Raw genomic sequence first — 27905 nt, 5'->3', positions numbered from 1 at the left:
GCCCCTGCTCCCGCCGCCCCGGCCCCCCCCACCCCGTCCCGGTGCGGCGCGGTCCAGCGGAGCGGCCGGGAGGCGCCTGTCACCTTCAGCGGGGCCGGCCCGGGCGGGAGGCGCGCGGCGGCGCCGCCATGGTGCTCATCAAGGAATAGTGAGTGCGGGGAGCTCCCCCGGCCCCCTTCACCCCTCCGGCTGTGCCCCGGTCGCCCCCCGGCCGCTCCCGGCGGCGCTCGCCCGGGCCTGGCGCGGTGACCAGCCGCGGGGGGCGGCCCGGCCTTGCCCTGCACTGCGGCCGGCGTCGGGCCGCGGACAGGGAGGGGGGAGCGCTGTGTGAGGGCCGCGGCGCCGGTGGGGGCGGGAGTGAAGGTCACGGCGGCGGCGGGGTGGGGGCGCCCCGGAGGCCGGCGGCTGCCACCGGCACCCTCCGCTTGGGCAACCGGCGGGCACCGGCCGCCCGCTGTCCCCCTCTGCGCACCGCCGCTGCGGCTCTCCGGTGCCCGACCGGGCGGCTTGGGGAGTGCTGCGGCGGGCGGCCCGGTTCATGTGTGCCCCCCCCCCTCCCCTCCCCGGCCCCTTGTCCTCGCCGCCGGCTCCGCACGCGGGGGTGGGGGGACGGGTGCTCCCGGGGGGGGCTGATGGCGCCAGGGGCCTTGCTGGAGTCGGGAGCTGGGCTCGCACCCCGGCTGGGAGCCGCCGGGTCGACGCACAGCGGTTTCTGTGGGAGGCAGTGGCATCTTGCCCCCCCCTGCTCGTTTTAACAGGGCTAAGTGCCGAGCCTGGTTTTCATCCCCCTCCTCTCCTTTAGCTGTGTAATTTCTAACTAGAGTCTCCACCAAGAGTGAATGTGCCAGAAATAAGATAGCTCCAAAATACCTTTTTTTTTTTTTTTTTTGGTGTGGAAACCTCACCTTGGAGTTCTTTGCTGTCTGTGGGGCTGCAGCAGTTGTTCTGCCCCGTGGTGGGGAAGAAGGGGTGGAAAACGGCCTGGACGCTCTGTCCTGAGTGTGTGTGCGTGTAACTATTAGTCACATCGCTTTTCGTAGTCTTTCGTTCAGCTGCTTTATGCTTGCTAACGTGGTATGCTCTTTTGGACCGGTGCACTTTGGCTCGGTGTCTTCAAGCTTTGCATACTACTGCACATATTTCTTTCCTGAATTCTTAAGGTTAACTTAAGTGCATTCTTAAGTCAAGTGCGTTCTATCATTTTAAACTTCTTTTGACTGATGGAAGAAGCTTTTTTTTTTCCCCTTATAGAAGATAGCTGTGATCCCAATGATAAAGTGGATTTTCAGGTCTTCTCTTAGACACCTTTACCTACATGACAGTGTCCTCCTTATAGCAATTACTTTGCCAGACCATGGACCATGGTGTGGATTTAAATGTTAAAACTATGTTGAGGGTTGTACTGATCATTGTAGTTGTCTTTAGTCTTGATTAACTTATTTTTTTTCACCAATCCTTAAACACTTGCTATTTTTATCCAACAATAGGGGTGTGGAATTGAAGAGCAGCAGCAGAGCTGGTCTTTGTAACATAGAGACACTGTTACCTCCTGTAGTGTAAAACTGTATAGCAGACAGAAACCTGGGCTAAGTGCTTAGTTTCAGGTGCATGAAAAGATAATTAACTTGTTCTTTTATAACATCTCTTTCATTGATATTTTCCTATTAATTTAGTTGGTTAATGTACTTTTCCTCTTACAGCACCTGTCTGGTTTATTTCTATTCACATTAATGTATCTTTTTCATGCTTCTGCTTACAATCTCTTGCCCTGTACTGCAGTAAAGCTCACTTGCCAGTGAGCTACGCTACCTACAGGGCGTCTCGTAAAGATGGGAACATATGTACTTTGAATTTTCAGATTTCTGAGTGTATGAAAAATTGATTTTCATGAGCATCACTTCCAAAAGTCATTTTACTTGATATTATCATTTACCTCACCAAGTCAACATATCTACTGGTTTTTCACATTGCCTGTTCCAGAAACAAAGTGTGAAGTGTAAATGTTAAGACTAAAGGTTAAAAGACCAGAATTACTAAATCTATTCCTTTTTACAGGTTTCCATTTCTATTTTCAGAAGGGTCACCAAATCTTTTAAGTCTTGTCATTAGCTATATTGTCCTGTTTCTTTCTTTCCCTTCGTCGTGTTTTTCTTAAGATATATGTGGCTCTAAGGACAGTTAAGGTTGCTACTGTACTTTAGAAATGAGCATTAATTTTTTTACTTCTTGGGATTCCCAACTAGCTCTAACGGTTGCACATTCTGAGCTGTGTCACTGTATTGGTTCTGGTCTAAATCTTCCTTGATGTTGTATGTGAAAGTTGCCCATTTTACATGCTGTTTGAGATGTGTTTTGACTAAATCTCATGTTCCAGGAAGCAATAGAAACTACTTGTTTTGGTGTGACCTGGATATTTGAAGTACTTTGCTATTATTGTTTTATGAGTTCTGGTTGGCCCAACACTGCATAGAGGTACCTTACTGCCTACCTAATGTAGGTGGTAAAAATATAAGTGGGCTGTAACTGCGTGCCACCTGAGCAGATTATTCTTCCAGCTCTGTGACCCCTTGTCACCTCTTCCTTACTAAATCAAATAGGTATTATTATGTGCTCCATCAGTATTTTAGGAGATGTTACAGGAATAGAGCAATATAACAAAAACCTGATGTCACATCTTATTGTCAGACAATCTGTATCATCTTTTCTGTACATTTCTCATACTTATGGTTATGCAGTGATAGCTTTAAAGTTTTCATTTGATGTCCTATCAGTCTTTAAGACTTCTCTTTCATTTCTACCTATCCATGCTGCACATAAGCTGCATGGATTTTGTTCGTTTGTTTGATTGTATTTTTTTGGTTGCAGGATTTGTAAATGCTGGTTGAAGTTTTGCTTGCTCTCCCTATTTTGATTTAAAGTGCATAGGAAGACCTTGAGGAGAATCAGAGTGTAGAGACTCACTTCCCTTTCCTGTGAAGTGACGATAATGACACTGACCTTCTCTGCAGCTGTACTTCCCTTTGCTGTCATTTGAGGCAGATTTTAATCTAGGAAGGATCTTAAGTGTTCTTCATCATTTTCAAGCCTTTGATACGGCAGGCAACTGCATTGTATAATTTCTTAGAAGTTGGTCAAGTTCTGTCCCAAAGTTCCCATTGCTGCTCCTGCAAAGCTTGTCCTCTGGAGTAGTCTTCCCTTCTCCTTCTTTATCATTTGACTACCTATAAGTGTTAGTCATACCCTGCATTCTTTGTTTGCTAGGCTAAACGAATTGTAAACTATTTAACTTCTTTGTGTTTCTGTTTCTCCATTCATGATCATTGAATTCTAAGATAATGTTCAGATCTAGTGTCTTCCAGTTTCCTAAATGGAATTTCATTAGCTTACATCAATCTTTTTACACCAGGTTTTCTGCAGAAAAACATTTGAACTCCATTCCAAAGCCATTGTTTCTTCCCTGTTTCTTGGTCTTCCACCTTTTCTTATCATTCTATCCCTCTTTTAATTTTATCCAGTTAACTAACCTAATGTCATGCTTGATGGCATGGTCTACCTGTGGAAATCCATTTTCTGGTTTTTGTTCTCCCTTATGAAAGGAAAACCATACTGAATTGGACCAAAGGTCCTCTTCCATCTTGCCTTCTAGCAGGTATTTTTAGGAAATAAGATATAAATAGTGAGTAGAATGATTGTTGTTCACTGTATCCTACCAGTAAGTGACATACAGACTTCCATGAATTGATCAAATCCCATTTTAAAATTGCTTATACTACTTCTGTTTGGCAAGGAATCCCATAACTTAAGTATGCATGATGTAAAGAAGTACACTTGGTTGGTCTTAAATCTGTTGCCTAATGATTTTTATTCTGTCCTGAGTTGTTTTGTTGTAAGACATACACTGTCATTGTTCCTTCTCCATTCACTTTTTCACACCATTCATGACTGTCCAATGCTCTGCCGTATCTTAACCCTTTTGCTGTTTTTTCTTCCAAGCTGAAAAGCCTAGTTTAACTACTTTCTTCTCACACATAAGCTTTTTCCCATCTCTGATCATCTTTTTTGCCTTCCTTCACTTGCTCTGTATCTTCTTTGAGGTGAGGTGACCAGAACTATGTGTGATATTCAAGATGTTGATGCATAAGAGATTATAGTGGCGTAACTGTCTTTATTTTTGTGTGTGTGTATGTGTGGTGTTCCAACTTCTGATGTTGTGTTTACTTTTGAACTGCCGCTGAGCTGATGTTTCCAGATGCTTTTCCGTAAGGACACCAAGATATTTGTTGGCGATAGCTAATTTGGGGCTCATTAACCCCATGTGTTTGGGGAAAATGAGTGCCTGTCATGCATTATTCTGCTTTTATTGACACTGAACTTCATCTGCAGTTCTCGGTAGCTCTTTCTCCAGTACTTTGCAGCCAGCATAAAGCATTGCTGTCATAAGTAACCTTGCATAATCTGTAAACTTTTGCCCCTCTTACAGTTTGTCCCGTGGTATCTTATTGGTAACATTCCTCTAGCGTAGAAAAAAGATTAAATTTTCACCAGGATTGCTTTTTAAAATCAGTTTATAAATAAACAGGGCTTTTTTTCTAATCCCATTATATCCCAATTTCTTTGAGACTAATTGCCAAAGAACTGGGAATTCTTCCACCCACAGTAGCCGTATCTGTTTCATATCTGTATCTTGCTTTGGTTCCTTGTTTCAACATCATCTTTACTGAAAGCAGAGGTCAAATACAAATCTAGTTTGGGAGGTACATATAATATTTTTAAAGGCCTTAATGTGTATGCATCTTTATCAGCTTTAAATTTAGTTTTATTCTTGTCTTTTTAAAAAAAAATCTCCATGTGACTTCTGGCAGTTTTTGCTCTGTAGTCTAGTCCATTGATTCTAAGAGGCCCTCAGGAAACCACAATGTGAAAAAACCGTGACTCATGTATAGAAATGGCAACACCTTCCTTCACAGTCAGCTCTGAGAAATCCTTCTGTATAGTTCTCTGCTTGGTGTTGTTTCCTACTGCGTAGGACATAGAAACAAATCTTGCAATGGCTTGTGACTATCACAGATCTCTGCAGAATTGTTGAAGCGCATAGCAATGCTCTACAACAATTTGATGAGAAATAAGATGTGACTGTTGGAAGGATGTAGTGAGAAGGAACATGCAACTGTTTTGATGCTGTGTAGATTTGTAGACTGGTAAGATATTACCAGTAAGGGTCTATGAGAATTATACAGTTTTAGTATATGATTGCAATTATGCTATATCATGTATTGATTCTCTTTGAGGCTATTGTATAAATAGTCTTGGGACTAAAGAATAAGTGCTAGGAATGCTAGCCCTAGGTGCGTGCTGGAATATTGGGGGGGAGAGGAGAGCTGTGTAGCCATTACTGTGAGGAATGTGTCATGTAAATCTTGCAGCTGCAGGGATATTTATTAACTTTCTGTTTCTGTATTTCCTTTCAGCCGCGTTATCCTGCCTGTGTCTGTGGAGGAGGTAAGTCCTTTTCTTGTTGTTTCCTTTCTTTAGGACTGTAAATAAACTTGTGATCAAAGCAGTTTGTATGAACAAAAACTGGAAAATGCAAGAGAAGGATATAGCATCTTATAGCAAGCTTCTTATAGGGGTCTTCAGGACCCCTGTATGCTGTTACTCATTCACCGTCATTTTTACCAGATAATTGAATTTCTTTAAGCCTGAGGGTACTGATACTCACTCCTATAAAGTACTTTCAGATGTGTTGATTACAAATCTTGACTTGTCAGACTGTTCTAAAGTGCAATTTCCTTTTGATTAATGCTATTGTTCTCTTTTTTTAACATAAAGAGGAAGCTTTAGTACAAATTTAAATTACCCTTTCAACTGTATTTTGCTGGAACTCTTTTGTTTTAAACTCTTAGACAAAGAGCAACAATTTCTTCTGATTTGTGAGGCCGGTATAGCAAAAGGAAAGATTGTGTATATCTTAGGACTCTTAAAGACCTCTCTTCTCTAGGTTTTGCAGAAAGAAAACTTTCTCTTTGTTTAGGTAAAGCTCTAATTGAGATAAGAAAGGTAGTTTATAATGGAGACGGTCATTTTGATTGCCAAACTGGCCATAGGGTAGCTGTGCAAAGTCTGTGGCTGATTCCCTGCTGTTTTCTCTGGGAGTTGCAGCTTACCTTTCCTTCCTCCCTTCACTGAACAGCACTCTCGCAGAGAATCTAACCATATAAATGTTTTCTATTTTGTAATGTTCATACTAGCAAGGTAGATGAGAAATTGAAATGACTGAGTCTATAGCATTTCTGTGGTAGATTCCTTCTTCTGGATGTGTTTTTATTTCTTGTGATCCTTGGCTGTAAGCCTTTGGCTTGTGAGCTCTGATCAAGGGCTTGCCCTGACTCTTCGGGGAGAGCTGCAATAACAGCACTCTTGTACATTTTTCTTTCCCATGAATATAGCAGCTACTGTGGCAGAGACAATGGTGAGCCCGATCATGGCAGCACTGTTTTAAGCATATCCCTTTTGTAACTCTCTCCCCCTTTGACAGAACACAGCTTCGAACTTGGTGTAGTGTATTCCTGCAGCCATGAGACTGGCAAGTAAAAGAAAAGCGATGTCTAAGCTGAGTTCCTTGTTCCTGTGGATCAGTGTGCTGTGACAGGCATCACATGCTGACAGAAAGCCTAGACCTCTGATCAGAGAGTGGTTTTAGGTCTATGTACTATGTTAATGAGACTGTTGATGCCAAAAGTCTGTCGCTTACTCCTTAGCGGTAGATTATATGCTTTCTGCATGAATCTGTTTCAAGCAGTTTTAACAGAAGTCCGACTAAAGTATTAGAGTAGGTATATTTAGATCTTTTATTGTGCCTGAGTGCTACTTGTGTGGGGAAGTCCTTGACAAAGAAAGGACTAACATGATAAGCTTTAGCAAGTAAGCAAAGGATGCAAACTTGCAAGTTAGAGAAAGTTATGGGTAAATGGTAAGGTACTCCAGAGCTCAATAAACAGAAGACCTTGGCATGAATAGCAGGAGCCCTCCCTCGTAGTGATATGCCTCCTAGGTATCAAGCTGTGTAAAGAGAAAGTCAAAGCATCGGTGTACAGATTGTTTCTTTGAGGGGGTTAGACTGGATGGAACCCAGCACAGGTTCTGAGTTCTCTGATACTAGGATTAACCTTCATCCAGTTAAAGCGAGTCCCTTGCTATGCTCTTCTCCCTCCCTGGCTGGCTGTTTAGTGCCAGGCATGTTTGAGCCTTGTGTATAGGCTGCCTGTGTGGAAAATTGAGGTTTCTGGCGGTACGTAAATCTGTCGATCTCTAGCAACCTCCTTGTCTGAGGATGCCCTGGGGTTATCTGTTTTAAGAAGTTGTATTCCTTTCCCCTGGATCGGAGGAGTTCCAGAGAGTTGAGTAACCTATTGAAAAGTCTGTAAAGTGAAGAGCAAATAAAAATCATTAGAAGAGAAGGAAAGAAAATACTAGAGAGAACACCTTAATGTGCTTGGATTGTGGATAGACTGCCAACTTGACCAAACTTAATTTCTCCCCAAACTTGCATGTTTTCAGCATGTCCCCTGAATGATGCCCCTTTTCAAGATCTGGTGGTTCTCACCTGATAGGCCAGATTTCAGGAAAAAGTTCCCTAAGTGGAAAGAATTCTTGAGTTCACTTAGCTTTGCGTATGTACTTATGTGATATGGTAGTTTTAAAGGTATGCTTAAGAAGAAAGGTTATTTCCAGTATTGACTCAAAGGATGACTACTGCTTTAAATTTGTGTATTGCTTCATCCCCCTTCCTGTGTGGAAAGATGCTGACACATCTGTGCATCACTTGGTCACTACACTGCTGTCTGTACTACAAAACAGCTGTTACAACTTCATTGCTTTCAAGGATTTCCTTGTGCACAAAACTCTAAATAGGGCTCTGGAGACTTGTGGCTCTTCACCACGTAGCTGCTCATTAAGCATCTCTGGCTAGCAAGAGGACTTCTGATTTCACTTTAGTATGGGGAATTTTTGCTCAAAAGGCTTAAGAGTTCACGCCTTCAGCATGTAAATTGCTGCCAAAAGTCTGATGCCAATGCGTAAGATAGAGAATGAAATTAATTGCGACTTTGAGGCATTGTAATAGGGCTGAGGGAGTCTTCTGTGTCATTCTGTGATACTCTGGGGATGATGTGTTCCGTTTCCTCACCCCTAGCAAATGGAGCTTAACCAATAGCAAGGAATTCAAGAGAAAACTAGTGATCAGGAAGACATTGCGGAGATGTGACTTGATGAATAAAGAGATCAACACCAAATAGTTAGCCAAGTAACTGCTAAGATGGGAACAAAATGATGGAGGAGAAGCCCTGTTGATGACTAAAACTTGAAGGCTGGGATGTAGGAGTTAGACTGTAGCAGGCTGTCTTCTACTAGGAAAGTCTGCCAAAATGTGGTCCTGCTGAAGCACAGGCTGCAAGCTGCACTTCTGTGTTGTTTTATACATTGTCGCACTGCAGGGAGCAAAAAGGAAAAAACCTTGTTGTATCTTAGGTGCTAACCTTTACTCTTGTACTCTGACCAACATCACATTGCACAGTGCCAACTTTGAGAGCGCAGACTTGAGCGTCTGTGTGGGTGTCTTGCCAGCTGCCACTCTGAAATGCTGGTATGGATTAGAGCTGTGTGTACACATTCTGTGCTGCCTCTTTGTTCCTCTCACATGGTAAGGAGCTTGCCAAACACAAAGGACTCTTATTTATTAATTGTGTTGAAAGCTGCTTTCAGGAGGATAACTGTGCTTGAGGATGGCTACATTGAGATCAGGCCTTCTGAAAGAAATTTGGTGTAATGAAGATATGCTGTTAGCTGTATAAGAGGTGTTGTGGCATAGATCAAGGGGGATAACTTCCTGCAGAAGAGAAGATTTTCAAGAGCTCTCAGGTCTGCAAGGATGGGTCTGCCTGATACTTTGGACTTCATGGAGCCAAAATCTGTTTTTCTGTTAACTTTTGCAGGCAGATGCTGTGGGATTTGTTCATTGGGACCATTTTATTTGGGCCTTTTTGTCTTTTATCAATGCGATTAAAGGATCAGAAATAACAGGGAAGATTAAATGGTGAAGATGCCAAACCAAAGGGCTTATCCTCCTAGTGTCTGAACTTTGACCCACGTATTTAAAAGGGAAAAGGAATGAATGAGAGACCGTTACTAAGAGGAATTAGTTTGTGCCCCTGGAGACCTGTCCTGAGAGTTGCTGCAAAGCAGTCAAAGCCATTCAGTCCTCCCCTCTAATGCTGTAGTTGCCAAACTCATGATAAATTCTATTCTCTATGAGTGTACGTGTGGCTCTTACTCTACTAAATCAACTTGTTTCTAAGATTTCACAACTCATGTTTTGCTCTTATGGAGGGAGGTGAGTATTCTGTTTTGTGTGGGTCATCTGTAGGGAGTCATAAGGAAAGCAATGTAGTATATGAAATGTCAGAAGGCAGAGAGTTGTACTGCAGCCCAAAATCCAGACTGAAACCGAATCTGCTGGTGACAGTGCAGGAACTGTCCAGCCAAGTGAGGAGTCCTCGTATAACCTGGGCCAGTACCTTCTGGAGACATCCAGCAGAGCTGTTGCTCTTAGCTCAAAAGTGGTCTGTAGATTGCTTTTCTTACAGATTACTTTTGCTAGATGGCTGTTTTGTATTGTTTTCAGGGATAGTCTAACAGGTGGTCAGGCTTATTTAATATGCCTGTGTGTTGAACTTGAGACTCTGTAGAGCACTTGCTTAAATCCCTCTGGTATGCTTTTTGCCCTGCTCCAGATTAACTGAGGCCAGGGCATCTAGCCTTATTACTTTGGCTTACTATCTGCTACTCCTCCAATAGGAATAAATGTTTTATTGGTCTTTGTTAGCACCAGATGGTACAAAACACCATAGGGCTTGGGTACTGTTTTTATTTTGGATGCTCTGACAATGAAATTTAACCACTGTAGAAATCTTTCTTCATTGCTGAAGATATACCAGCCCACTGAAGCATTTCTGGGTTGTAAGCTCTGAGCAGTATTCTTTTCCAGCCTGGGTTTCAGTGTAGGGAGTGGTAAGTGCTGTTCCCGATTCTGATGCACAGCCCTGTGCTGGGGAAAAGGAAGAAGGCCTAAACAGTGTTCCATTGCTTTGTAGTTATGTTTTGGAGTTTTTTGGGGTTCTGTTTTGTTTTTTTTTTAATCATTGCACTTCTGATGCCTAACACTTTGTGGATTACCCTTTCAGACTGCCTCTCTGTACTGCCTTTGGCAACAGTTGCTGTTTTGCTCACTTTGAGCACTGAAAACTTAACTCTGTTAAGTTTGAACACTTCCTTTTGACTTAGTGCTTTAGCGTCTTCATCCTCAAACCTTGTCTGCTCATCTAACTTTGCCTCAGAGGCCTGTGCGAATTTTCTTCATTTGATCATCTTTTGAGTTCTGCATCCCCTTTTTTAGCTACCAGAGGCAAGAGCATATTAGTCTTTACATCTTCTGCAGAGAAGAATGTTCTGTTTTGCTCATATTCTTGATTTTCCTCTGCTCTTCCCTGTGAAACCTTTGGGCATGCTTCTTATCAAAGAGATGGTATAGTGTCAAGTAGTTTGATTCCTGGGAAATAATGCTGCCAAGTGAGTGTTTGTAAGAGACTGAAAAATTATCATAAGGTAAGAATTTTACAGTATGTTGAAACTCTGTGCTCTCCCTGGTAGTGGTTTAATGCTTGTGGCTAAGAGGAAGTGTGATACAGAAATAAATCCAACCCAAAACAAAGATAATAAGTTTTTAGAATGGATTTAGTTATGTGGAAGTAAAACATAATTTGGGGTTGCATAAAGACAGTTGAGAAGGAAGAAAAGGCTTGGTTGTAGAGGACCTGATAGAACAGAGTTTGAAGTAGGTTCAGGAGGAAAATGGGTGTTCAGTCAAGAGAAATTACCTGATCTGATCGTAGTGTCAGTTTTGGCAAGAGAGATTTAAGCATGTTAGTAGGCCTTGTCATAAAGGCCAAGAAGGGTAATTTTAGCATATTCAGCCCTCAGAGGTAGCAGCACTTCATTGGAAAGCCCACTGATGCAAATACCCTCTTTACTTCAGGCTTATTTAGTTGTTTTGAACTGCACTTGGGGGATGCTCATCTTTGACTCTGATGGGCTCCTAAGCTGTGCGCATCTAACAAGTATGTTTCTCAGGGCACTTAAATTGGGTGGTGCAAGTACCCTTTATCTTCTGTTTCCCTTCTGCAATTCTTCGCTCCCCTCCTACTCCCCATTTTGTCACAAAACTTCATGTGAAGTTCTTTGGGGTTCTTCTGGATAAAGTACTGTATGCTTATTAATTTAGGACTGTCAGTGCGTTATTCTCCATTTGACCTGAACAATTAGGACACCCGTGTGCCGAAAAGATTGAAAACCAATGGATTTTGCTACCGTATGCCTGAGGTCTCCTGCATTTTCTTCAAATGTTGTCCTGACATTCCTTTAATCTGTTTTACTTCCTCCTGAATTTGTGTTGGTTTCGAGCTTGAGATTTAAGTGTTAAAGGTAACTATCTAGTTGGCAGTGCTTTCCTCCTAACTACCACTCAAGCTTTCTATATCAAAATGAAATTAAATGAGCTGCTTATCTGGACACACAAGTGAACGTCCTTTTCTCTGCCTTCTCCCCAGATAATAAATTTATCTTTGGCTTCTTCTGGTAAAGTTATAAGTTCTGCTAAATTACAGCTATCACAATAATGCATCTTTAACTTCTTTAGTATCAAGTGGGACAGCTGTATTCTGTGGCAGAAGCCAGTAAAAATGAAACTGGTGGAGGTGAAGGAGTGGAGGTCCTGGTGAATGAACCCTATGAAAGAGATGGAGAGCGTGGGCAGTACACACACAAGATCTACCACTTACAGAGGTATGTGAAACATCTTATTCCCAGAGTTGGGCAAGAGGAACTAGAGGAAGATGCAATAGGGTTGCAGCGACTGTGAGAATCACAGATTATGTAAAGGCTGAAAGACCTGGAGGTAAGACAGGAGTATAACAGCAGCTGGCACATGGTACAGCTGGAAGTGAGCATCACTGGTAATGCCTATCTGCCCCTGTAAGCATGGCTGTTGTCCCAAGAAAATGTGTCTCGGCTTTTCAAAGCAAATATGATCCTGTTACCTAGTATTTTGATACTTGAATTTGGCTAAAGAGCAAAATGCCTCCTAGATTTCAACCTGGTTTTAGCCTCCTTTTTTTTTTCCTTCTTTTTTTCTTTCCTTTCATTATGTAAAGAAGGTTTAGATTAACCTGTCCAATTCAGCTTTCTCTGGAAATCATCATACCCCACCAATTCCACCAATGTGCACATGTGCAAGACTCTAGCGTCTGCATTTGAGGTGATATTCTGCCTGTCTCGGAGTGTCTGGGCCATAGCTCTCGTTACATGTAGTTCTTATCAATGCCTTCCTATTTCCAAATTCTGCAGCAAAGTGCCAACATTTGTGAGAATGCTGGCCCCTGAAGGAGCTCTGAATATACATGAAAAAGCATGGAATGCCTATCCCTACTGCAGAACTGGTGAGTTCGTGGGGAAGGACTGTGGATTTCGTTTCTTGGGGGCAGGAGGGAGAGTGGGAGGGCATAATGAAAGAAGCAACAGTAGGGAAGCTATTTCAGCTCTTACCTTAGATTTCTGTTCTCTAAGCCCTTTCTGTGGTCAGGAAAAGCAAAATACAGTGCTGTGGGGTTAAAAGAAATGCCCTTGTCTGATGTGCTGCTAATGAATGACAGTGGGAAAGAACAGACCAAGAGACGGATGTTAGTCCTACTAAAGGAACAGATGTGTAACACTAATTAAATGAATGTATGAGGGATGATTTTATGTACTCAAACGCAGCACAGTGTGGTGGGGGAAAAAATGGAAGATGCAAGAGGGGAACAGGGAAGATATTGGTTGCCTCTTGCTTAGTGCAGTTTGATGGCAGCAGCTGTGTTGTGCGATTGGTATTTGCTCAATTGCAGTATCCAAGGTTAGTGAACAGGTAATGCTACCGTTGCTTCTGCGTTGGGGGCTTCACACAGATACCCAAATCTCATCCAACAAGCGTAAAGTGAATCCATCTGTAAAGTCTGGGGTGAGGCTCTGGAAGCTGTGCAAAGTGGTGAAATATTGTCAAACTCATTTTCTACAGGAGTGTTTAGTATCTTATTTATTCACTGATGTTATCAGCCACAGTGTTTAACCACTACTGTTTTTCTGGTCTTTGTTGCTGTAAGAACTGCAAATTTGACTTTGCCTCCAAACTTATGCAGTATTTTTGGCTGTGTTTTATGCTGTTTGTATCTTTGAAGGATACATTTTCTGCTCTTTGGTAGCGGTACAGTTGCTATGGGAACTGTAAACTTAAAAATTCCAACTGTTCTTGAAAGTCAATATAGCTAAATTTATTTTTCAACAATTTACCTAAGAGAATTACTTAAGATAATTTTAAATTAAGTGTTTTAAAAGAAGGAAAAAGCTTTGCAGTGGGGGAGGATAACATTACTTCAGTCCGTGAAATTACATGCAGCAGCATAGTGGAATGGATATTTCAAATACAAAATTCAGATACTGTCATCATCAACTGCAGAATAAGTTCTTAATATATGACATATATTTTTCTCATTTTTATGCAGTTTTCTTGCTGCATATTACTTAAATTAGCTAGTAAATGTCTAGTTTATTTCCATGTTAAGTACACTAAACTGGTTTAAACTCAAACAGTTCTTTCATTAATTCTTTAAATTGTGGAAACAGATCTGTCTAAGTTGACTCCAATAGGTTTTGTTAGACATAATGCCTAGCTATACCCTCCTTTTTTTCTTCTCCAACAATTTCTGAAATAAAGGTATGGAGTTAGCTTGTTTTCTCACTTTTAGCTGCTTATCCTTCAATTACACACTGCTAAAGTTCTACTTAAGTGGAAAAAAATGTGATACTAAAATCAAGCACAAGACTTTCCAGCACAGTCAACAAAATTTCAGATTTTGCTATGCTAGAAATTATAACAAAAAAAAAATTCCTCAACTGTAATAAACACCAATATAGTATGAGATAGAAAGTGCTTTGTTGTGGGGGTTGGAGCAGAAGGCAGTTTTTCTGCGGAGGCTGACAAATCTGTTTAGAGAATCTGCCAGCCTGACATGAATCAAGAAAAGCTCAGAAAAGTTGCTGCAACTTTCACTTGCTCGTACTGGGCAGGAGGGAAGAACCCATGTATGTGGTATAGGCTGCCTTGTGCATTGTCATTTTACTTTGGGACACGCTCGGATAATTTGGTCGTACATGAGAAGACTTGGGTGGCCTTGTGTGAATCTTTGTGCAACATAAAATGCCATGCTGGCTTTCAGTCTTCTCACTAGAGTTTGAAACTTAAGAGCCAGGGACACAGTAACAACTAAATCTGGTTTGACTGTGTAGGAGTTAGTGGTACGGCTGCTTGTGCCCTCCTGTACCAAGGTGATATTAGTGTATTGCTCTCTGGAGCGCTGCTTACTTGCATATCAGCTATCACACTGAGCCTTTTAAGTTTGAATAAAGCAGTACTTTTAGTTAATGATGCATCATGGTGGTGTTTTTTAATTATACGAGATCATCCTTCTTGCATTTCCCTATATCTCCTCTGAAAAGCTCAATTATTACTTTAATATGAATATTATACCATTATCAAAGAAATACTGAAGGTTTTTAAATTTAAATGCCTAGCTTATAACTTCCTGCAATTCTGCACACTTGTTTGTGCTGTAATATGTTGTTCTTACGTACTTTGAATGGAAGCCTTGCTTCACTCCTTTGAGAGTATGAACTGTAAATTAGATTGTTGTTGTATGTATTTACAATTTCTACAGTAAAAATGAAGTGAGGATTGCCTAATAGTTATAACCATGGGTTGGTGCCAAGGAGAACAGTGTTCTTGGTTCTTTTCTGCAGTCTGACTTAAATATTAATGTTGCTTAAATGTTTATAGAAAAGCAATTTGATGTGTGTTCGACTCTTCTGGGTGTCAGCATGAGATGCCTGTGGCCAAATGTCAAGAAATTGAGAAGTTATAACTGCAGCTGAAATGTGTAGGAGTTGCTGCTGTAATGCCTCAAGTGCAGGCCATAATTTATAGCAAGCTGAACATCTAAGTTTTAATGGACATTTCTAAGGAGATTAATTTGTTTGCTTTACAAATGAGGCATCTTCCCTACAGAGAAGAAATTAGGAAGGTGAAGGAACCTGTTTTAAGGCAGCTGCATAGTCATGGTGCATAGTCATGGAAAAGCAGTTTGTCGTGGGAAGGCTGTGGTTTATAATTACTGCTGATTTATTCAGTATTTTATGTGGACTAGCAGGAAAAAAACTCCTTCTTGCAGAAATAATGAAATGTTCTTTGAGATGAAATTCAGCCTTTTAAAAATTAGCCTCGGCTCTGCTTGCTTGTTCTTTCCCTCCACCCCAACGTGTCAGTCTAAATAATTAGCCTTCTGTAAATTGCTGTAAAAAGCAATTTTCAAGTTTTTAGGGGTTTGGAGCAGTCCGAGGCCCAGCAGTAGGCAATTAAGGTAGCTGGATGTGCATGATAGGTGATAAGGGATGGTACTGTCTACAGGGTGTTGGGTTAGAAACTCACAAATTGTAATGGTACCTTTAAAACAAAATGGCTTCTTAGTAAAGCCCTCGTGTTAAGCTTCAGAACAAAGCAGCAAAGTTCAACTCTAGCTTCAGACATCCTTATTCTTAGAGTAGGATTGCGAACGTACTCTGATGGCTCAGGTAGAACAGACGCTGACTGTTACAGGATCTTTAATTGCTTTTCTGTGTTGAATAATTGAGCCTTACTATCCAGGGAGTTCTGTTACCCTGAGCAGTAGAGATGCAGAGGGTCTGGTTACTGTGCGCAGGCGTGATGAGGTCTGCACTGGCCTGAAATCCAGCACGTGTTTGCTTCAGAACTATGGAGAGGTTTCTTATCTGCAAGCTGAGAAAGGATTGGTAAAATGCTGTCAGCTAAACATACTTATTCCATCTTCTCATCCAGCTGGCTGGAGTCCAGAGAGCAGAAGTGGCAGTACATAATTAATTGCTGCTCCTCTGGGTTTCTCCAAGTATGAGAATTTCCAGAGGAGAAGGGGGTGAAGTTAGCTGGTTTTTATCAACTTACAGGGTTTTTTCCTCAGTAGTATCAGCAGCCCCCTGGGAAGCTGGAGTTGTCCCTGTTTTGCTAATAGGGGGAGGAGGGAGATGGCTGCTGTATGTTCTTTTTTCACTAAAGTACTGTATCTCTTTCTTTTCATGTGTTGATTTCTTGGACCAGTTATTACAGTAAGTATTTTTTACTGATGATCTATGGAAGCATGTGTAATGTCTGAAATGAAGTGTTTGGGTATAAGAAGCTCTTTAGCCTGAGCTAAAAGCACTTTAGTTTTTGTCATTGGAAGATCATGTAGGTTAAACCCCCTTACCAACTGTGGCATATCCACAAGCACTTTGCAACTAGGGACAGAGATCTTTCTTTACTGCAGCAATGCTCAGCTTTACACATGGGAATGTGCCATTGCCTAGATAAACTGATTAACAGAAAGTTAGCTCATACCATTATGTCTCTTTGAGTAATCTGTCTTCTGAATTTGATATTTCCTTTTTACATGCTGAGTGTTTCATTGGCTTGTGCTTTTGTTTCTACTCCCTTGAGAGAGGATAGGGTTACCTTTGGAAGTCCTTTTCTACTCGCAGTGATAATGAGAAATGGAAAGTTTTTTGCTTACTTGGCAGAACTGTGCTTCTTGTCCCTTCCCTTTCCAGTGTCAAAAGCTCTCAACGCATCAGTTTAATGTTGTTCTTCATTTGAAGAGTTGCATCCAAATATGTACTCAGTGCTAGATCAATAATAATCTCTTTGAAAAGACAATTTCTGCCTAGTTAACTTATGTTACCCCTTCTAAACTCTAAATAGAGTGGCAGGTATTGTCCTGTAAAGAAAAAGCTATTTATAGACTCCAAATGTTTCACTAAAACAATGGAACTTTTTTCAGTGAACAGCTTGTGGTTTATTTGATCTTACGTATTTAGTGATCGAACAATTTTTCTAATAGCAATGATGTGTTTACAGATAATTGTGAAGTTCCCTAAGTCAAACCCCAGACAAGTTACAATTCTTTGAGTTGACTTTCCTACTGCTTATCTAGCTAATAAGAAGACAAGTTATATATCCAAAGAATAACAAGAAGCTTTATTTTGATGACAGAATGAGTATATGAAGGATGACTTCCTGATCAAAATTGAAACCTGGCATAAATCAGATCTTGGAACACAAGAGAATGTAAGTACTCCTGTCGTGTATTTTATTCATCCCTTTAATGTCACAATGCTGCTTTCTGTGCTGGATGAGAGAATTACTGTGTGGAACTGTCTATGCGCTGTGTTCCTGGATTTGAAAAGCTTATTGCACTAGCAAGGCAGAGGCTCCCTCCCATTGGCTTCTCATATATGCTGAATTAAATTGTCCCCCAAACACTTGTTCTGTGTGAGCACCTTTGCTTCTTTAGAAGATCTTGTATTGTGTGTTTACTGCGGTGTCCTCTCTGTATGTGGAAGGGGAACACTGGGTGTCTGCATCTCCATCTGCTTTTTTATGATCTTAGAATGGGAGTGTTCTGTAGTTGAATCAGTTACGTTTCACTGCAGGTTCATAAACTGGAGCCAGACGTATGGAAGAATGTAGAAGCTATTTATATAGACATTGCTGATCGGAGTCAAGTACTTCCCAAGGTATGGTAGGTGGGTAAGAGCTCCCTACTGTGGGAGGCCTTGTGCTAAAAGAGGGATAATGTACAAACTGTGTTCCCAGGGATGGTCACAGGTAACAAGACAAATGAGAGGATGGAAAGAGGAGAAAAGGCATTCCTTAAAAGTGTTTAAGCAAGCTAGAGGAAGAGCTCTTTTAAAAGCTATGTCAATACTGTCTGTAAAATGTGTTGCTTAGCCTTACAGTGCGTGTAACAGTGTACATTTGTAGTTCTACAACACTGCAGCTGATTATAATGCTTGAATAACAAGAAATGGCACTGCCTTTTCCATACAGGATCTTTTTTAAGCTGCCTCCTTTTGAAACTGGCCCATGGCTTCACAAGTGTATCTTGAAATCATGTAGCTAATACTTTTGTTCTAAGAATCACTCTAGTTACTCTAAGAAACTAAGGGATGTTTCTGTACTGTACTGGAAAAACCCTCAACTATATAAAAATGGAATGTTGTTTGAGTTTCCCCATTTAGTATTTCTGATACCGTTCAAATATGGCTAATTTACCTGTTCTCAAACTTGGCCTTGGTTATTAAACCAGAACTAGTCCTTATTTTAGCTTTTCGTTCCAATAAAGATGAATTGGTAGAACATAAGTAGCATCTCATTCTGATAGGTTAAGCAGGTACTAAGCTGTATCTGCAAATACAAACTACTGTGAATTAAATGCTGCCAGAGAGCAAGGAGAATTCACCTGGAGCAGAAGACTCCTGAAGAAGATGCTGCCAGTTGATCACTTTTGGCACTAAACTGATGATGATTTGAGTTTGTTTTCATTTTAATCGAATTGGGGGTAGGAGTAGAGTATACACCCCAGTCTTAATCCAACATGCAGGAAGGGAATGCTGCAAATCATTTGCTGTGCAATAGGGGGCATAACTAATGCCTCATTCTTTTTGGTGGTATTACAAGTTTGACTGTGCTTTTTTTCTAGTGTGCGGTATGCGAGCATCATACTGATACAGTGCTGTGAAAAATATTAGATAGCTACGCTCTCTGGAGCTGTGGTATTTCCTGCAGCAGCAGTGTTTAGCTCCCAAAGAATGAGTGGTTACAGAAACCTGTCCTGAGAGCTTACAGATCTTCTGATAGTCTTACCCCAAAGGAGTCCTTACAAAGGTCATATCAGTTTGTTACCACTTCTTCACATAGGTCTAGGACACAGCACAGGGGGGAGAAATATGTTTCCTTGAAGAGTGCCTGACCTAATGTTGAAGTCTGAAAACAGTAGCTCTTGAGAAGGCAGTTAGAGGTTAGTCTTTGCTCACCAGAAAAATAAATCCTTTGTGATAGTGAGCAGCTGGTTAACAGTACAATAATTTGTGTTTAATCTTGTGTGTCCATCCAATAGGATTACAAGGCAGAAGAAGATCCAGCAAAATTTAAATCTGTTAAGACTGGACGTGGACCTCTGGGTCCCAACTGGAAGGTGTGTATTGCATGAGTTCAGGAACTGTATCAGTTTGCATGAATGAAGTATAGATATTGGGGCTTGGTGCCACAGACATATATGTAAAACATTGGATTCACTTTTGTAGAAGGAAATGCAGAATTCAGCTTGTGATCTGTTCTGAAGTTAAAGGAAATGGAAGAGCGTGGTACAAATAGATAGAATGAGTTCCAAGAAATTGCCAGAGCTGTCTGGTGTTCAGCCCAAGGGCTCACCCAAGAGAATTCAAAGATGAAATAACTGAGTTATGAGCAGCAGTGTTTAACCTTTCACTTAAATCCTTGGAATCTGGACTCTAGAAGTGCAAACATGATATCAGTCTTTAAAAGGGACCCTGAATGGGATCTGGGGAGCTATGGGTATGCAAGTCTGATCTCTAGCAGGCAATCTTAACAGAAGCTAGGGTTGATATGATCCACTTGGGAAGAGTGGATATGTCTCCTGTAAAAGGAAGTACGAAAGTCCACTTTACAAACCTGGTGGAGTTTTCTTTAAGGCTTGATAATTATGCAGATGACTCAGATGATATAATCTATTTCCAAAATGTTTTAGATAGGGACTTTGTCAAAAGCCTTTCAGGAAACTAATTAGCCATGGCATAACAGTGAAGATACTGAAAGACATAAATTTAACGGAAGAAAAAATGGAGAACAGAGGAGAGGAACAGAGGGAAGCTCAGCTGTGGAGGAAACTAGGGTCTATTTTAATCATGCTCTTAAATACCCTGGAAAAGGGGTGAGCAAAGATGTGACAAAACTTGTTGATAAAAGATAGACAAGGTGTAAGGATGCAAGATGATTTTGAGGAATTATGGAAAGACTTCATAGTTATGACTCAAGGAGCTGCTTTCCTGGAGGCATTTGACCTGCGTCCTGATGCAAGTATCTTTGTGTCTTTGCAGAAGGAGCTGGGGAAACAGACAGATTGTCCATACATGTGTGCCTACAAACTGGTAACAGTCAAGTTCAAGTGGTGGGGCCTGCAAAATAAAGTTGAGAACTTTATACAGAAGGTAAGTGAGCTCTTTGATAGGGAGAGATCTAGAAATGAGGCATGGTTCATCTCCCATCTGCTTTAGCACCTCAGCTTCTTCTAATACTGTATCCTGCCTGGAGATATTAACTTGAAACCCAGTCATGTCACCTCAGGCAATACAGTCAAGGCCTCTGCCTGATACACTGCAATCAGTTAAAGTTGGATTCAATTTGCTGATAATCCAAGGGCAGGGCTGGCTGATTGTTCTGTGAATTAGCTATTGAATCATTTTCACTCTAATGTATAAAGGTAAACTGGCTGTTTTGCATTGTTTCATAGATCAGCCTGAGAATTGCAGTCATTTGGTAGTTGATTTGTGAATGATGAGATGATGCATGTATAATAGGGTTATTTTGGTCAGGGGCAAGACATGTTTTTGTGGGGAGATAGCTATAGCTTCAGTTATCTGATCCTAATCAGCTGAGGATATTTCTGCAAGTCCTAGAGCACTATGTTTTCGTCTCCCAGTCTGCTTGAAAAACCTGTGTTAAAAAAATAAGCAGATGGTGGGAAACTTCATTAACTTAAAACATGAGTAATTGGTATCCTGAAAAAAGTTTTTTTTGTGGCAGAGTTCATAACCCATGAACTGCAGCAGGGTGCTAGACCTGGGAATCAGTACGTGCAATCTTCCAGGCAATACCATGTTCATAAAATGCTTATGACTTCAGATCGTGGAGACTTCTCAGTGGTTAATATTGATAAACTACAGTGCTGCTTCTGCAAAAGCAATTCTCTGGTTATAGAATCTAAAGAGAACTCTAAGGGAGAATGACCATGCTGCTGCAGGATTTCAAATACCTGTAACAAAAGCTCTGAACAAAGTAGTGCCTTGAATACTTTTCTCTTTATGAGTGTCTCTTCAGCTACATGTTTGCGTCAAAGCAGTCGAGCTGCTTTTGATGAGAGCAAGTTATCAGATCTGAAACCATAATTGGTAAAACTGAAGTGTCCTTCCTTAATGAGAACTTTCCAAGAGGCATTGTGTACCCCTCTCTAATATAATGATTTTGTCTATCTTACCTCCTATAAAATGGAAATAAATTGCTCCGAACTTGAATTAGCTTGTGCACATTAGTTACCTCCGTTGGAAGGTTTTCAGCTGTGGAAAACAAGTTTAGGCTTTTTTTAGGTCACTGCAAAAGAAAAAAGCAAGATAGGTGCATGTCAACCCTTTACACTTGCTAACCTCCAGTTTTTAGCAAGTCAAGGATTATTTTAAAAATACTGTATTCTGTTTCTCCTTTTTTCTGCACCTTCAGGCCAACTATCGTGCTCTAAGTAAACCCAACCTGGAGCACTTTATTCAGTCAGAACAATACTGTCAAATCAAAGGGAATTACTAAAGCATTCGCTAATTCTTTCAGTGCACTGTGCAGGCTGCTGTCTAGGCTTAACAAAAAAATGCATTTCTCTGGGGATTCAAGGCTCTAGATATTCTGTTAAAAGAATAAAAATTAGCTAGCTCCAGTTTCCAATTGTGGCAGCTATATAGCAAGGTGGGTGAGGGAGCTGGTTCTTCAGTGTACACATCTCTGAAAATTGTTATGATCTGGTTAGATCCATATTAATTACCCTATGAGTAAGCTCACTTGTATGTTTTATTCCTTCTCGTTTTGCAGCAAGAAAAGCGTCTCTTCACAAACTTCCATCGGCAGCTCTTTTGCTGGCTTGATAAGTGGGTTGATCTGACTATGGAGGACATTCGTAGGATGGAGGAGGAGACCAAGAGACAGCTGGATGAGGTCAGTGGAAAAGCAGGGCAGGTGTGGATTGTGTGAGAAACTGTTTCTATCCAGTACAGTAGAGAGAGGAAAGACTGCTGCATTGTCACAGTGTAGTGTGTCTTGTCCTCCTGCTATTTAGGTCATGCTGCTTGTGGTTTGAATGATTGGCTATGACTCTGCTGTGTTGGCATCTCCTTCTAATCATTATGGACTTCTCCTTCTGTTTCTTGTTGAGCCAATAAATGTATTGAACCACAGGTAATGAGGGTATGAGTGGCAATGATTCATTTACTGCTTTAATACCTTCTGTTAGCTTTTACCCAAAGCTGAATGGTCATTTTTGTCCTTGTTAGTTTCCAAAAACCAGCTCAGTAAAAGGATTTTTAGCTTTAAGTATTACAAGCAGGTAGTGGGGGTATGTAACAGGGTTCTTACTATGAGAAACATGAATTTGGTAATAATGAGTACATTGTTTCATGATTTGTGTCCCGCACTGCACCCTTCTCTTCCTTCATGCCTCAAGATACTTCATTATAGTTTCATATACACTCTGCCCTTTGGATAATGGTTCCAGCTCCCTAGCAGACCTGCAGTTTAACCAGAAGTGGTGCCTGCATGTGCATATTCACAAACACTGATTTGGGATGCTCAGATATAATCAGTGTCTTACATAAAGGAGGTAGCTTAACATGTTCCATACCAATAAATTTTGAGATAACTTCATGTGAGAAACAGTACTTGAATAGTGTTTTCTGTTTCAGATGAGAGAAAAAGATCCGGTGAAAGGAATGACGGCTGCAGATGACTAACATGACTTCTTCCTTGTGCACTGTAGGTATCAAGAGAATTTGACAAAACTCTGTATTGCTCTATTTAGGAGAAAAAATGCATTTGGGTAAGAAATGATCCTGTTCATAGCTTCTGGCAGGCAAATCTGTGGCATTAATTGTTTTTATCGTGAACCTGTTTCACTGACAGGTTGACGAGTAAGTTTACTGTCTTGTTTCAGAACTGTTCTAAAAAAATGTCAGGGTGAAAAGTGTAAGAAAAATGTGTTAGAACATTTTGTAGACTTTACTGCTATTCTTATTTCTGTAATGCACGCGTTACTTTCCATGACTTGCAGAGAAACTTTTGTCAGTCCCAAAAGAATAAGTTGTACCCGCAAATACTTAGAATACGTTCAGAAATTGAAAATTCCTTGCAAATACGTTTGGAATGTATTTCTCGCATTGTTCGTTAACGGTATTTACTAATGGGCCAAGGCCTGGAGCAACACTTGCACATTGCAGCAGAAGCAGCAATGACAATTTTAAAGCTTTTGACTTGTTTTTCATCTGTTTCATTATGAGTATGCTAACTTGGCCGGGGAAGGACTGTCATACTGGAGAGCATATATGAATTTGCCTTTGCCGGCCAAATCCCTAGGCTGTATTCTAGACAGCACGCTGGATGATAACCTGTAAGCAGTGCTGAGAAAGTTGAACCTTATTCTGTTAAATTGTGTAATCATTTTGGGCTTTGGTTGTGGTGGGTTTTTCTTAGACACTGTACAAAAATGTGGTATAGTATTAGGGAAGTAAGAAGGCAAGGAGAAAGAAGCAATTGTCCATTCATGTAGAGAAGTCCAAGTTGCTAGCTGCAACTTTTCCAGGGCAGGAAAACGCCATCCTAGCTATCCTTGGGAAGAGTGGGGTGGGGCAGAACCACAGCGTGATCAAGGACTCTGTACCTCTGCTTGTCCTCTGTTATCTGCTGGTTGTTTGGTGGTAAGTGGGGAGCACAAGGTGAGGGAGTGTCTGAAGGCGTGTCTTCTGATAGATGTATTTTAATTTTTTAATGCAACTTACACCTTTTTAGTTTCCTCTTCATTCACGTTTACTCTAGTTCTTAGAGAAACGAATTGGTGGTCTTAATTGTTTTGTAGCCTCTGGACTTGCTAGGTTGTTTAAATTGCAATTTCTGTTTGTCATTTTTAGACAATGTTGGAAATTCTGCTCTGGATTAGTGATTAGTGCTGAAATGTAATGATGCAGTGGTGTATTGCCACTGTCTGCACTGGTGACAGTGTCTGTCATGTTTGCTTTCTGAAGGTTCAGTCTGACACTTCTTTTGGCACACTGCTCTTCCAAAGTGGTTCTAAAATGTTTTCCTGTTGTCTCTTTATTTTAGTTTGCAAGACAGTCATCAGGAAGGCCCGGGGAATCCACACTCTTGACTGACGGACCATCTCTGGATCAAGCCTTTCTATATCCAATCGGCAGGCGATTTTAAATCTCCCATAGCTAATTCTAGATGCCCCTTAATATTGTGAGCAAATAGACCGTCTGGTACTAAGCACTCCAATGTTAGCACGTATATGAAGGAGGCAGCTCCTTGGAGACGTGTGACTTAGAGATCGCTGTATTTACGACTCCTCCCTCCTTTTTTTTCATTGTGTTCAGACCAATTTCCACGTGGCCCTGTTTGATTTCCAAGTGACATTTTTAGCTAAAATAGTCTTGTGATGTGGTGACTTAGATTATTTTTTTTTTCCCCCCAAGTGGGATAAACTGCCACCTTTGTTCATGCCCAGCCCTTCACCATTCTTTGAATGTCTATTCGGAGAGGGAAACTGTCGGTATTTTAGAGTGCGAAACTATTCCACAAAATGCTATGCTCTGACCCTTGCTCCCAGGGTAAGAAATTGAAATTTAAGGCATGTAATCTGAATACATAATCAGGAGTAGCCAGATGTAGTTCTTGGTCTGCGATGAATTGTGATACGTGGCTTCTGCACGGCATTACTTTGTTCTGTCTTAGCACATGTGAATTAAAGACTGCAGAGAAGCTGCATTCAGCATCCCCGTGCTAGGGCCTCCAGCACATAACTGTTGAGTTTCAATTTAGTGGTACGTGGTCCCTTTGGCCCATGTAGCTATGTTGTCCTTCAGCTGTGTGTGTCAGTCTTACAAAATCGTTATGAAAAGTTGCTTGATGTATGTTGCAACTTCCTGGTTCTTTATTTACTAAGGCTTCCCATAACTTACAAAGCTAAAATTATTTTGACTAATAATAATGTGATTCTCCCTGGACAAATTGGGATGTAGCAAAAGCTGGTGTACAAGTAAAGTCTTGGTATCTGATTACATCCAGGTGCCTGGGTCGGTGGTTCTGCTCAGCAATAATATTCTTCCCATTGCAAGACTGACTAAAATATCTCCTTTCATGCTATAAAAAAGCAACTTACGAAGACCTGCAGTTGTTTTCTAGGATATCTGTCAGTTACTATAAATCACAAAGGATACTGTTAAACAATGTAAAGAGCTCTGGTCATTTAATGAACTCAACTACTTACTGTAATTATCCTTATGTTGATATCAGCTTTAGACAATCAAATAAGCAGAACGGAATCAAAGAAATGCTGCTTTATTAAATACATATGAGAAAAAAACCAATTTCTTTGCTTATGCCTAAGGCCCAATGTTTGATTTTTCTTTTTTTTGCCTAGTAGTAATCACTTTATTTTCCACTTCTGTGTTTGGCGGCACTAACATGAAACACTGAATGCCAAACACAGTCGTGGGTGTAGCACCACTTTTGAGGAGTCTTTTTGGCATTCTGTGATACATCTGACTCCTCCAGCCCTTCACATTCCTGCAAGCAGGAGATCCTGAAATGATCCCGTGCCGTGTGGAACAAGTATGTGCTGGGATCGGAACTGTTTTCAGTGCGAGGGAAAATGAGGCATGCTCTGGAGGGAGAGGATGGTGTTTGGTTTCTGGGGAGGGGGCAGTTTATCCCTTTATTTTTAGTTTGTTATTTTGCCTTACTCATGTCTAAGTGCAATAAGCTCTGAATCGTACCAGTAACTCTGGCAGGCTCTTCTCAGTGACCTCAGACGGTTTTGCGGGGTGGGGGTGGGGTTTGAGGGATTTTTAGCGATCTCACCAGGCAGAAGTAAAACAAATTTACTGTAAAATAGGAGAAGAAACTAAATTTTAATCTGCGAGGCTATTTGGGACCAGGATGTTTCGTGGCATCTTCTACAGCTGTTCAGGAAGTATTCTAGGAGTGTAGGTCCCACTTAGAATTCTTTCAGTTTAAAGTATTTTTAACTGAAAATTTATGCACTGACTTCCGTTCGTGTTTGTTGGTTACGTTTTGAGGGATTCTTACACTTGAGGATACACATAGCACACTTGTTCTTTCAGTTTGTGTTATCCAAGAGGCTTTCCATCCGATGACACTAATCGCTATGGAAGCAGATTGTAACATTCCACCGTGCAATCCTTTTTTGATCCTCTGATTTCAGAGTAAGAGCTTTTACACAAAGCTTTCCTGATTAGTGGAAAAACCGGGGCGGGGGGAAATAAAAAATGCAGGAACGTCCCTGCTCCCTGCCCCTTGCTTTCTTTCCTTCCAATTTAATCCAAAGTGAAAGCATCCCTCAGCCTTGGGACGGACAAATCCTATAAAGACCTTTCACTCTCGATGCTTGGTTCCCGCTAGCGAGCGTAGGGAAGATCGGGCAGCATGACCCTGCTCCATCGTTCATCGGCTTTGGCAAGAGCCCCTCGCCCCGCTGCCTCCCGGAGGGGTTACGCTGGGCTGTGTCTGTTCCAGGGCGATGGTTGTTGGGCCGTGACCCTCTCCGATCCGCGCTGGGTGGGTTTCGGGGGTCCGGAGGCAGGTACCTCGCCGCAGCCTGGGTCAGGGGGGCGGTTTGCCCCCCACCCTCCACCCCGCTGCACCCCTCTGGGTTCATCCCCGCTGGGCCTCCCCGACACGTTCCCATGGGTTCATCGTGCTCTTCCCTTTGGCGACACACACTTTGTAGAATGGGTTAGGTTATCTCGTTGTTTCTTTAAATGTGAGTTTGTGCCTTTTTTGTCTCCTGAATCTTCCAATACAGGCATATTGGAAACGAAATCTAATAAAATACTAGACAGAGCTTTACGCCTCCGCCTCCTTTGTTTCGGGTGCGGCGGGTCGCGGTGCAGCCCCGGGGAGGGTGTAAAGGCCGGCACGCGCCGCCGCGGTCCTCCCGCGCGCCTGGCGGCGTCCCCGCGCGCTGCCATCCTTCCGCAGCCGCCGTCCCGCCCCTGTCACGCGGGCCAATGGGCGCGGAGCGCTGCCGGCACCGGGCGCGTCGCCGCTGAGGGGAGCGAGGAGGCCGCGGGCCGGGCCGGGCGAGGCCGGGGTCGGGGCCGCCGGTGTCCGCAGCGCTTCCTGACTGGAACCCCTGGGGATGGAGCCTGCGGGCCCGGCCCAGCGCGGCGCCGTGAGGGAGCTGAGGTGAGCGGTCGGGGGCGGCTCGGCGTGAGGCGCAGGTCTGAGGGCGGCTTTTCCGAGTACGGGAGAAGAGTAGCTAAGTCGTTACGTAATTAGCTGAGAATTAGGAAAACTTGTGTTTCTGCTTATTATCAGGGACTTATACTAATTGGCGATGTTACGTAGTCATATGGAATAGAAAAGAAAAGCTGATTTTCTGATTTGAAAGCGTCGGTACTGGAGGCATTTCAGGGAGGTTTAGTGAGTATTGTTTGGGTCCTTAGGACTTTCCAGACACCTACTTACGTTTAATGAGGGCAAGGTCTACTGCGCTCGCTCTTAATGTATCTAGTGCCTCAAATTTGTTGCTTTTTGTGAGGAGGAAGGCGCTTGAATAAATCTTTGGTTTCTGCTTTTACGGTGTTTTTACATTGTGTCTTCACATTGTGTCTTCTGTGGTGACAAGTTGCGGTGTCTTGCGCTGTGGGCTTGGTTCACTAGAGAAATCTACTTAAAGGGTAGTGGAATAGCTGTCTATGACAGGAAAAAAAAAAAAACAAACCCCAACACACGCTAACATTTGCTCAAAGATCTTAAAAGTCATCTTAATGCAGTGTTATAAACACTAGGACCCTAAAAAATTCTC

The 27905-nt window shown here is 41.9% G+C and overlaps 1 protein-coding gene across 1 annotated transcript; it reads left to right on the top strand.

The window, feature by feature from the left end:
* The first annotated feature begins 84 nt into the window (after positions 1 to 84).
* PITPNA (phosphatidylinositol transfer protein alpha) lies at positions 85 to 26933 on the top strand. The gene is made up of 12 exons (XM_059829122.1): positions 85 to 148; positions 5469 to 5499; positions 11750 to 11895; positions 12457 to 12548; positions 16310 to 16317; positions 17240 to 17314; positions 17680 to 17763; positions 19146 to 19223; positions 20146 to 20256; positions 21902 to 22024; positions 22768 to 22837; positions 24179 to 26933. Exons 1-11 carry the CDS (start codon positions 129 to 131, stop codon positions 22813 to 22815), a joined length of 816 nt encoding a protein of 271 aa, XP_059685105.1. The 5' UTR covers positions 85 to 128; the 3' UTR covers positions 22816 to 22837; positions 24179 to 26933.
* Positions 26934 to 27905: the final 972 nt, after the last annotated feature.

The sequence above is a fragment of the Gavia stellata genome, chromosome 25 (genome assembly GCF_030936135.1).
Source record: "Gavia stellata isolate bGavSte3 chromosome 25, bGavSte3.hap2, whole genome shotgun sequence".
NCBI lineage: Eukaryota > Metazoa > Chordata > Aves > Gaviiformes > Gaviidae > Gavia > Gavia stellata.
This window is presented reverse-complemented; position numbering and strand designations above follow the sequence as displayed.

Bases quoted from the DNA above. Each gene is read 5' to 3' on its own strand.
- PITPNA (XM_059829122.1), top strand. From the start codon at position 129: ATGGTGCTCATCAAGGAATA. The intron at 5,500-11,749 runs GTAAGTCCTTTT...TAACTTCTTTAG, and splicing joins TGCCTGTGTCTGTGGAGGAG to TATCAAGTGGGACAGCTGTA. The intron at 20,257-21,901 runs GTAAGTGAGCTC...CTCGTTTTGCAG, and splicing joins TTGAGAACTTTATACAGAAG to CAAGAAAAGCGTCTCTTCAC.